Source organism: Carassius carassius, chromosome 40 (genome assembly GCF_963082965.1).
Source record: "Carassius carassius chromosome 40, fCarCar2.1, whole genome shotgun sequence".
NCBI classification, from domain to species: Eukaryota; Metazoa; Chordata; class Actinopteri; order Cypriniformes; family Cyprinidae; genus Carassius; species Carassius carassius.
The window spans coordinates 13,253,921-13,265,935 of NC_081794.1; the positions used below are offsets into that span (position 1 = coordinate 13,253,921).

General features: G+C 39.0%; 1 protein-coding gene across 2 annotated transcripts in view; it reads right to left on the reverse strand.

The window, feature by feature from the left end:
* Positions 1-499: 499 nt before the first annotated feature.
* Positions 500-12,015, reverse strand: part of LOC132122138 (rho GTPase-activating protein 17-like) — a 32,989-nt gene continuing 21,473 nt past the window's right edge. The window contains exons 11-20 of one of the 2 annotated variants that reach the window (XM_059532065.1): positions 11,838-11,949; positions 11,669-11,750; positions 11,496-11,576; positions 8,767-8,880; positions 8,591-8,682; positions 8,338-8,494; positions 7,735-7,998; positions 3,195-3,322; positions 2,433-2,930; positions 500-827 (exon numbers count right to left, since the gene is read on the reverse strand). In XM_059532065.1, the coding sequence (XP_059388048.1) occupies positions 712-827; positions 2,433-2,930; positions 3,195-3,322; positions 7,735-7,998; positions 8,338-8,494; positions 8,591-8,682; positions 8,767-8,880; positions 11,496-11,576; positions 11,669-11,750; positions 11,838-11,949 (1,644 nt within the window). In that variant the 3' untranslated portion in view covers positions 500-711. The remainder of the gene's footprint in view (positions 828-2,432; positions 2,931-3,194; positions 3,323-7,734; positions 7,999-8,337; positions 8,495-8,590; positions 8,683-8,766; positions 8,881-11,495; positions 11,577-11,668; positions 11,751-11,837; positions 11,950-12,015) is intronic. The other variant, XM_059532066.1, reaches the window with a different exon arrangement.

Sequence of the window (12,015 nt, forward strand, 5' to 3'; positions counted from 1 at the left end):
GAATATCACTAAAGCACATATTTTGACCTTTTTTCTCATTACATAAACTGACAGCTAAATACTTTATTTCTAATTTTAGCAATCATATTAGAGTCCAATAACAAATGACCTTTTTCACATATGATCCAATCAGGATTACTTTTACACATAGCCGAGCAGTGCTCTCCCACATATGTTAGGTCCAGTCATTTTAATGCCCCCAAAATATGAAATCATCGGCTGTTAAAGGCAGGAAACCAATCATTTGACATTTGCATACCTATAACCAAAAGTAAGGCTTGCAAACGAACGAAAAAAGGAATGTAATGTATTTGTACTGTATTAGCTGACTGGAGACCTGCAGTCACAAGCTACACATAAAGCCACAGCTTTCAATCTTTTAAATTGAGTAATTGCTTTGTTTAGCTAAGGCCACTTAAGACTCACCTCCATGTACCTCGTTCACTAAATTCACCCCATCACCGTACAGACCCAGTTCCTCATGCAATACAGGCCATTTTTGCTGCCATCGCAATGAAAGGCATGTTTAAACAAACATGCAATATCTCGGGACATCTGTTTTCCTGGTGCCGCTGGGATTGTTGAGTGTCTTAAGTGTAGGGTATTCGAGGAATACAGCCAAGATGATAAACACTTTGGTAATGGGGAGAAGAGCAGCCCTTTAGCAAACCTTTGGTTAAGGGAAAGAGTGTTTGGGGGATGAGGCCGTTTTTACAGGACGGTGCTCTCTGTGTCAAGGTCAGTGTCCTTGAGTTGGGTGACGGGCTTCTCAATGGCGATATCAGGAACAAGAGCTCGAGCCAGTGGTTTAAATGTCATCCCCGAATCTGTAAGACACAAGATTAGGGATTCAGACCATGCTGACTAATGGATTGTTAATAATCAAAATACAAAATTAAGTTTAACAGCGCTTTCATTTATTAGACCACCACCCCCTAATGATGACCAAAATCATTTTTATGTTTTTTTTGTAATGGTTAAGCTCTTTAGTCATAGTAGTTGTGTTTCTAATTAAAAAATTTGTTGAAATTACTGTTGTTATCCGTGAATTTTTGAATTTGCTGTTTAGAAAACAAATATTAAAGCACTTCATAAATTCTTTATTCAGATACCTAATTACAGTCAATAACAACAGAAACTGTGGAAAAGTACATAAAAACAATTGCAGCAAGAACGCAAGATATTATTATAAAGGCCAAAGGCAGTCATGCAAAATATGTTTTTTGGTGATGTGTGAATGAAAACTATTTAATCGCCTAATAAATGACAATAACATTTTGAATTTTAAACAAGTTTTTGACAAATTCAGCAGGAGGTCTAATAAATGTGGTAAGCACATGAAGTGCTTAAATTTATTAGACTATTTATTGACTGTAATTGTGCATCTGAATACAAAATATTAATAAAGTGTTATACTATTTTTTTCTGTCTTTCTCGTAAAACAGTACATTCAAAAACTCATGGATTGGCTTTAAAATGAGCATTTAGTTTATTTTAGAATAAGGATATAAGGGAAAACTCACCCTACATACTATACAGTTTGCTTTTAACTGTTTTTTTTTTTATGGGACCTATTCCAGGACTATAATAATAATGATAATAAATGAATAAATAAATAATATTTTATTATTAAATTATAACAAATCAATAAAGAACTTTTACTATAGTAATAATACTACCGCGCTGTAAAATAAAATTGTATAGTATTTGATCTTTATAACACTTTACTGAAAAACTAAAATCACAGTACTAATAACCATACTGTCTTCAAAATCTTGTAACATTCAAACTGGTGTTTCTTGTCAAACAGTGACAAGCTTGCATCCCTGCTTTCTCTAAAATGCTGCATGTCAAGGATATCTGCAACATATCTCACTTTACCATAAATGGCAGAATTAAGTAATACTATTGATATAGTGTCAAAGGTTAAATAAGTTATGGCAGTGTATTAATTTGGGAAATCCTTCAGGTTGCACTTATTGGTTGACATCGTAGAAACAATAAAGTAAAAAAAGGGTAAAAATCAGCCGATTATCAGTCGATCTCTAGTACTGACATGTACACTGTGACACAGTATTCAATATTCAGAGCAAGGAAGCTCAATTCTAAAATGTTAGTCATTAAATGCCATTCTAAAATAGTAGCGAGTTAAATGTGAACTCATTTTGTTATGAAACTTTGTGTGAATAAATGCATCCTGCTCTCAGTGACAGTGCATCTGTGTGTAGTATTTCACCAAGCAGTGGTATTACAAATGAATCCACTTTTTTTTTTATGATGTAGCAATCATTTTTTATGATGTAGCATTGAAATTCTATTCAGCTTTCAGACACAGTCTTCACATGCCCCGAAACCTTATGCAACTCGTAGAAACGCAAACAATATGGCAAGTTAAACAGAAGCGTAGAGTGACGGAAATAAAAGAGCTTCACCCATTGTTTTGAAAGCAGCACTGCAAATTCCATTGCTGTCACTTCCTGTGGCTAGAGGCTGGGGAGGAGGGGGAACAGTAGGTCTGTGGCGTGGTTTAGGCACAGGCCTCGGGCGAGGAAGCGATCCTGACTGGAACACTGGGGGAGCAGTGGGACTGGGACTGTCGTGAAACACTGCTGTGGGCGGAGGGGTGCTCGGTGGTGTGGGAGTGCTGGGAGGGGAGGGCTCTTCTCCGCTGGGCTGGGGAGGGGGCGTGGCTTGCGTGGGAGGCTGCGGGGGCGGGTGATTGGGTGCCTGAATTGGAGGCTGGTTGCTGGAGTGGCGACGTGGGGTCGTGTTGGTTTGAGCCTGTGGTTGTGTGGGGCTCAGATTGGTCGGAGAGTTACTAGAAAGCGGTCTAGGGGAGGGGCCGAGGGAATGCTGTACTGACTGATTGGCTGGTTGGCCTGGTGGAGGGTTGGCTGGTTTAGGAGGAGCTGGGGCCGGCTTCTTGGTACCTATAAATAAAAACAGAATTTAAAACAAGCTCTGTCTGGTGTTCTGAGCTGTTCTCATACAGCACCCTGTCTACACCGGACGTGGCCATTGTTGCATTACACATCGCAAATCCATTCATACTTTGTTTCAAAAGAACGTTAGAAATGGAATGGGTGATCAGTTTACTGTCGGAGACTTGTTTCATGTTGAACTGCAATGTATCTAGTGTAGACAGTGTCAATGGGTTTTGTCAATTACTTAACTGCTGAGGTAAGTCTACTGACCTCTGCGTGCCATGTGAGGACTGGGTCCTGAAGATCCAGCCACAGGGGTCCCCACACTCAGCTGTCCTGATCCTCCAGTGCCATTTCTCTGAGCTGGAGGAGTGGACGCAGAGTCTCGCAACTTTGGACTGTGACGCAAACAGAGGAAAAAATAGAAATCAGGAATATTTATTAAATAATATTCATTTGACATTCTGCAACATGCAAACTCCACAAATACAAACGTAAGCCTTATTGTGGTGGAATATTTTAATATTAAAGGGTTAGTTCACCCAGATAGCAAAATTATGAAATTATTAAATAACCCTCATGTTGTTCCAAACCCGTAAGACCTCCGTTTATCTTCGGAACACAGTTTAAGATATTTTAGATTTAGTCCGAGAGCTCTCAGTCCCTCCATTGAAGCTGTGTGTACGGTATACTGTCCATGTCCAGAAAGGTAAGAACAACATCATCAAAGTAGTCCATGTGACATCAGAGGGTCGGTTAGAATTTTTTGAAGCATCGAAAATACATTTTGGACGAAAAATAGCAAAAACTACAACTTTATTCAGCATTGTCTTCTCTTCCGTGTCTGTTGTGAGAGAGTTCAAAACAAAGCAGTCTGGATATCCGGTTCGCGAACGAATCATTCGATGTAACCGGATCTTTTTGAACCAGTTTACCAAATCGAACTGAATCGTTTTAAACGGTTTCCATCTCTAATACGCATTAATCCACAAATGACTAAAGCTGTTAACTTTTTTAATGTGGCTGACACTCCCTCTGAGTTCAAACAAACCAATATCCCAGAGTTATTCATTTACTCAAACAGTACACTGACTGAACTGCTGTGAAGAGAGAACTGAAGATGAAGATGAACATCGAGCCAGATAACGAACAATAGACTGACTCGTTCACGAGTCAAGAACCGGTTGCATCGGTTTTCGGATCACCAGTACTTCTTTCGGACAGTTCGATTCAATAAACCGGTTGAAGAAAACGTTCACCGGTTCTTTTGCGCTCGACGTAATGACGTCATTTGCGATGATTGCCCTTCATTCAAGCCTTCGGTTTACCTGGGCTCATAACATTAGCACAGAATAAGTTCAGAATCAATCACCAAAATAATCAGTTCGGTTCAGACGCTCTGTGTGTTAGTCTGCTTCACGCTGAATCACACATTCGCAGTATCATCAGCTCCTCGGTTCTCGAATCGGACGCGTCTGACAGAAACGGTTCTTGACTCGAGAACGAGTCAGTCTTTTATTCATTATCTGGCTCGGCTCGATGTTCATCTTCATCTTCAGTTCTCTCTTCACAGCAGTTCAGTCAGTGTACTGTTTGAGTACATGAATTACTCCGGGATATTGGTTTGTTTGAACTCCGAGGGAGTGTCAGCCACATTAAAAAAAGCATTTGTGGATTAATGAGTATTGGATATGCAAACTGTTTAAAACGATTCAGTTCGATTTGGTGAACAGGTTCAAAAAGATCCGGTTACATCGAATGATTCGTTTGCGAACCGGATATCCAGACTGCTTTGTTTTGAACCCTCTTTTACAACAGACACGGAAGAGAAGACAATGCTGAATAAAGTCGTAGTTTTTGCTATTTTTGGACCAAAATGTATTTTCGATGCTTCAAAAAATTCTAACTGACCCTCTGATGTCACATGGACTACTTTGATGATGTTTTTCTTACCTTTCTGGACATGGACAGTAGACCGTTCACACAGCTTCAATGGAGGGACTGAGAGCTCTCGGACTAAATCTAAAATATCTTAAACTGTGTTCCAAAGATAAACGGAGGTCTTACGGGTTTGGAACAACATGAGGGTAAGTTATTAATTACATAATTTTGCTATCTGGGTGAACTAACCCTTTAAGTTTGAAATGGTTAATTGGGATTTTTTTTTAATGTGGATTTTTTTCACAACATAAAAATATGTTTGTATTTCAGAAATAAAATAAGTGCAAAAAGCAAGCTTAAGATTGTCAATGAGGCAGCAAATAGACATATGTACCATATACAGGTCCTTTTCTAAAAAAATTAGCATATTGTGATAAAGTTCATTATTTTCCATAATGTAATGATAAAAATTTAACTTTCATATATTTTAGATTCATTGCACACCAACTGAAATATTTCAGGTCTTTTATTGTTTTAATACTGATGATTTTGGCATACAGCTCATGAAAACCCAAAATTCCTATCTCAAAAAATTAGCATATCATGAAAAGGTTCTCTAAACAAGCTATTAACCTAATCATCTGAATCAACTAATTAACTCTAAACACCTGCAAAAGATTCCTGAGGCTTTTAAAAACTCCCAGCCTGGTTCATTACTCAAAACCGCAATCATGGGTAAGACTGCCGACCTGACTGCTGTCCAGAAGGCCATCATTGACACCCTCAAGCAAGAGGGTAAGACACAGAAAGAAATTTCTGAACCAACAGGCTGTTCCCAGAGTGCTGTATCAAGGCACCTCATTGGGAAGTCTGTGGGAAGGAAAAAGTGTGGCAAAAAACGCTGCACAACGAGAAGAGGTGACCGGACCCTGAGGAAGATTGTGTAGAAGGACCGATTCCAGACCTTGGGGGACCTGCGGAAGCAGTGGACTGAGTCTGGAGTAGAAACATCCAGAGCCACCATGCACAGGCGTGTGCAGGAAATGGGCTACAGGTGCCGCATTCCCCAGGTCAAGCCACTTTTGAACCAGAAACAGCGGCAGAAGCGCCTGACCTGGGCTACAGAGAAGCAGCACTGGACTTTTGGACAAATTTTGCATGTCATTCGGAAATCAAGGTGCCAGAGTCTGGAGGAAGACTGGGGAGAAGGAAATGCCAAAATGTCTGAAGTCCAGTGTCAAGTACCCACAGTCAGTGATGGTCTGTGGTGCCATGTCAGCTGCTGGTGTTGGTCCACTGTGTTTTATCAAGTGCAGGTCAATGCAGCTAGTTATCAGGAGATTTTGGAGCACTTCATGCTTCCATCTGCTGAAAAGCTTTATGGAGATGAAGATTTCATTTTTCAGCACGACCTGGCACCTGCTCACAGTGCCAAAACCACTGGTAAATGGTTTACTGACCATGGTATTACTGTGCTCAATTGGCCTGCCAACTCTCCTGACCTGAACCCCATAGAGAATCTGTGGGATATTGTGAAGAGAAAGTTGAGAGACGCAAGACCCAACACTCTGGATGAGCTTAAGGCCGCTATCGAAGCATCCTGGGCCTCCATAACACCTCAGCAGTGCCACAGGCTGATTGCCTCCATGCCACGCCGCATTGAAGCAGTCATTTCTGCAAAAGGATTCCCGACCAAGTATTGAGTGCATAACTGAACATAATTATTTGAAGGTTGACTTTTTTTGTATTAAAAACACTTTTCTTTTATTGGTCGGATGAGATATGCTAATTTTTTGAGATAGGAATTTTGGGTTTTCATGAGCTGTATGACAAAATCATCAGTATTAAAACAATAAAAGACCTGAAATATTTCAGTTGGTGTGCAATGAATCTAAAATATATGAAAGTTTAATTTTTATCATTACATTATGGAAAATAATGAACTATCACAATATGCTAATTTTTTGAGAAGGACCTGTATACACCTAAAGCAGTGGTTCTCAACCTTTTTGACTCCATGCATCATCCTAAATATCCACTTTTATTTAAATTAAAATCGATATTCAAAGCCCCCCCTCCCCATATGATAGACAGATAGATCAAAATGTTAAACTATATTATAGCTCTGCTCTAATTGGCTAAATGCAACTATACATTATGAAGATATTAAAATATTACATCATAATATTAAATAATTATTTTCTGTAAATATTACATCTTAACATTTTAACCATTTTAATCTTTCCTTTCATTTCTTTACTTTTTATTGTTAAATCATTTGCATGTATTTTTCTCCACTTTGTATTATCACAGCCTTCTAATATCTTAGAAGATGATAGGACACAAATGTCTACACATTAGAGTGTATGACAAGCTGATTTGACACATTTTCCCTTTCAGTGTATTCCATTTAAAGCAAAACCGCTTTTATTGGCTGAGGAGCATGAGCAGTCAAATACTACTCTCTTTAAGGGGAAGTCGTGGCCTAGTGGTTGGAGAGTTTGACTCCTAACCCTAGGGTTGTGGGTTCGAATCTCGGGCCGGCAATACCATGAACCCCCAACTGCTCCCTGGGCACCACAGCATAAATAACTGCCCACTGCTCCGGGTGTGTGTTCAAGGTTTGTGTGTGTTCACTGCTGTGTGTGTGCACTTTGGATGGGTTAAATGCAGAGCATGAATTCTGAGTATGGGTCACTCACTCACAAAATACATTTATCAAACATACCTACTTGCCATTTGTTGCTGAAAAGCAATATCAGTAAAACTAATTTAATTTTAGGGTTGTTATAGAACATAAATGTAAACCACTGGAAAAAATAAGTTGAAAGATCCGTTTTCCCTCCACAGCTATTCCATGTGCATGCAGGGAGGATTCATTCATGCATTGCACTGATCCGGCACGGTCCGGAACATGCAGGAGTCTTACCTGATATCCTCAGTATGCGGAGCTAGAAGCTGTTGTGCTGCTGCCAGGGCGGCCATCCCCAGCGCCAGCCCGGGCTGACAGCTCTCTAAACCCAGGCCCACCTGTGCAGGCTGCTGGAGCAAGAGATCAGCCACAGGCTGACCCCCTGCACTACCTGCAGCCTCCACCGGGGGCAGCGGGGGCTGGAAGGCAGGCGAAGCGTGCTGCTTTCTAGGCACAGTATTGCCTCTACGAGGATTGTGGTCCATTAATTTATTAGCAGAGCTACAGAAAGAAGAGACAGCAGAGACACCACTAGTGCTAATAAGTTCCCAAGAGAGCGACGCCACAGAAACCAAGAGGGTAATCTGCATTGGTAGAAATCCCACTTACACCACACACATTGCAGGGTTAAGAGGGAAAAGCAAGAGCTTTATCAGTAGAATTGACACATGGCGAGTGTAATCTGATCCACTATTTTAATTGCTAAATTAAAGTGAATCGATCTATTAAACTACATTCTAAATCAACTTAATTGCAGATCTTTGTGAAGCAAGAGGAACTAACTAGTGTGATTGATTCAGGGAATCAAACTGTTAATTGAGATTTTGCGTGAAGTTTTACCTGTCTCTCCGGGGCAATTCACCATCTGTGCCCACCATGCTGCCAGGTCTCTTCCTCTCTATGGTGCCCGAGTCATAATCTGGTGAGGTCAGGTGGTTGACATTGTTCGGCAGGGGCGCAGGCATAGAAAACATGCCGGATACATTAAAATCCACATCTGAAGGAATAACAAGAAACAGGTTAATCTTAAAACTGACAGCAACACTTTTTTTCATTGGTAAATACTATATATTTAAAGCTTTATGGCCCCTACCCTCAGGGAAAAACCAATCTGCATGCTGAATGATGGGTTCAATTATAGTAACTACATGCACAGAGGTTGCAGCAGCCATTTCTGCTAGGCTCCTGAAGGTAAAGAGAGGAGAGTTTTAAAAAGGCACAATTAAATGTGTTAACGTGTTTGCTGGATATTGCAAAAAATATTCTGACCCCTCGGTTTTGGCCCACAAAAGATTGGGTCCAAGGACAATTGCAATGTTGCTGGGAGTCATCTTGTTAACGTCACTTTCCTGTGCAAGCTTAGCAAGGAACTTAATAAGGTATCTGTAAAACAGAAACAATAGTCTAAATGAGAAGATAGCAATTGAGAAACAATATTTTTAAATCACCATCTGGAACTGCTTTTTACTTGTTTATACATCAGCACTATGACTACAAGTTGTTTCAGCAATCCACTGATTTCAGAATTTTTTTTTTTTTTTTACTACAAATTAGAAGAAAATAAGAAGAAAATTTGCATTAGGTGAGGTTGTTCTTAAAACGAGAAAAAATAAACCACATTTACAGGATAAGTAACATGCTTATATTCAAGATATATTTGTATCATTTTATTTACCATTTATTTATTATTTCTCTATGTTTTTAATACAGTTAAACTGGGAAGTATCATGGGTCTGCACATGAATAACATGAAGATGATTAACAATAAAATTTCAATTCGTCTGAAACCTCTTTGCATACTAGGGATGACCCCGAATTGTTGACAAATCGATGCTTCGATTCGAGGAGCCTGATTCGACAACCAATCTAACAGTCGAATATTCACGGGGGGTTATTGATTATGCCATTTTGACTATATGGGGGAGCTCAAATGTCTGATTTCACATAGAACTACCGGTTTTCTCCCAATAAGTTAATATACAGCCTATTATGATAAAGCTGTAAGAATCTGAAAAGAAAGAAGCTTCAAATTAATATTTTAAAGTGCGTGAATAAATCCAACCACACCTATAGATTTATGTTTCACTTTCCATAATCCGTGACATACATGAGGAGCATCTTGGCGGCAGGGATTTAAAACTTCACCAAAAAAACTCACACTGACACAGCCAGAGATTGGATTTTTTTCGAACAGGTAGGGTTAATGAAAATTATGGAAATTATGAGTTGAATCCCATTGATTAAAAACTTGCTATCAAATGCGTCACTCTACTGGTCATCTTCAGTGCGTGCAGCTCAAAACAGAAATGCAGAACATTAACTGCTAACGTTTTAGGCTAACGTTATAATGAGAGCACTATTGTAAAAATAAATAAAATAAAATTGTTAATTGTTATGGTTTTGCCGACTTTAAGAGTTAGCTATCTGTTCATCAAAACATAAAACATTATTTACCCCATTTATATCTTTAGGTTGTTCATTACACATTTTCCCTGTGTGTTAACATCAGTAATTATGTTAGTTGAATGTCTGACTTGACTCTTGTTAATGTATTTTGCCCCTCCCCCAAACATATGATTTGACTATCAGTCGAATATCGGCAAGATTCGAAAATTCCGATTCGACTATGAAAATCCTTAGTCGGGGACACCACTACTGCATTAGGGCTGTAGCTATCGAATATTTTAGTAATCGAGTATTCTACCAAAAATTCCATCGATTAATCGAGAAATCGGATAAAATGTGTTTTTGCTTAATTAAAGTACAATATTAATTATGCAAGAGAAAATAAGACTCCTGGGTCTCTTAAAAAGAACAACTAAGTTTCCTTTTTTAGAAAAAAAATATTTTTCTTTTTTAAATGCATAGAATGCAATGCATACATCAAAAATAAACAATGTGAACAATGACAATAAAGTTGACAAATTAAGTGAATTACACATTAAACACATAAAACATTAATTTAATTTATCTTTTAATTATTGAAAATAAAGCAAACATAACTTTTTGGTAAACAAATGGGATTTACTATTAAAAATAAAACATGGAAGAAATGTTGTGTAATTAAACCTTAAAAAAAATAATGTTTGATTTTTTTTGTAGTAGGCTATGTACATTCTGCTGAACAATAGTAAAACATATCTGGCAAATACTTGTCTTTAAACTAAACAGGACTTTTATTTTGACGGGTTGACGTACCTTTACAGTTCCGTGTATATGATGTGACGCTAGTTTTACTCAAATCAAACGGTCAAATGCTTATGAAGTGACTGTCAGAGCAGTTCTGGAGATGTTGTTAATGTGTTCACGTCCTTATTTAGTGAGACAGCAGACGCTGAAATCACCGCGAGCCTCACGTGCGCTTCAGTGTGTGTGATAAAGGAAGTCCGTTCCGGCTTAATATTTACAGATATTAGTCCATATCGTGATTTGATGTAAGTGCAATCACCTATTTTTGATTAATTCATTCAAAATTTGGCAAATTCCGTGCCATTCCGCGTTAAACTGTAAATTTCGTTTTTATGACTGGATTCCGCGATTCCCTCCGCGTTTTCTGCATCGCGGAAATCATAGGGCCCTAGTTGTGGTATACCAGCTTTATCTTGCAATGGACACATGCCACGACGTTCTCTTTACGTTTGCCCGCATCCTCAAATCAAAACACTGTTGACTCCTTGCAGTATGCGATTTCGGACGCAGTGCTTGTGTCTCCTTCCTTCCTCTTTGTGGGTGACGTAAACGCGTTGTGTCACATTGAAAAAATCACTGCGAAAGAACCTGACGTGAGATTTAAAATAAATTAAAAGTGGCCTATCGAGTAACTCGATAACAAAAAATGATCGGGGCAGAGGCCTCGATCATTTTTTGTTATCGGGTTACTCGAGGAATCGTTTCAGCCCTATACTGCATACACGTATACGTTTTCAATCTCACACATGGAGCCCCAGAACTCTGCACAAACTGATTACACTTCACATTAAAATGCAGTTGAAACTCACCTGAAGTTTGCCTTGTTGTTTTTTGGTAACTGATCACAGGTAACCCACAAAGCTTGTAACCGTTTGTCTGGATCAGGGACACTTGACAAAATAAAAGCCAAGTAATTAACATCATAAACACTACAAGATTCATTTAAAAAAACTTTTCTGTAAAGTACTGCAAGATGGCTTACTTGGATGCCTGTATCCATTCATCATACAACTGGTAAGTCATCAAAGGTTCAGGCAGCTCTCTGAGATATGACTTTAATGCCCCTTAAATCAGGAGGATGTGGTTTTAAATAAACATTCATTAAGTGTGAATGACATCTGACTGATACACTCAACAAAACAAGGACTTACCAGCAACGGCATGCGGGTCGGAGTAAAACTCCTCCAGCTGTGAGGTGGAGCAATCCAGAGCTGCCTTGAGCTTCTTCAGCTTAGAGGCTCCTGCAGCTATTCTGAAAAGGCCCTGGAGAACGATGAATTTAAAGAAGGATTCAGAGTGAAAACCAAGACCCAAATTCATTCTCTAACA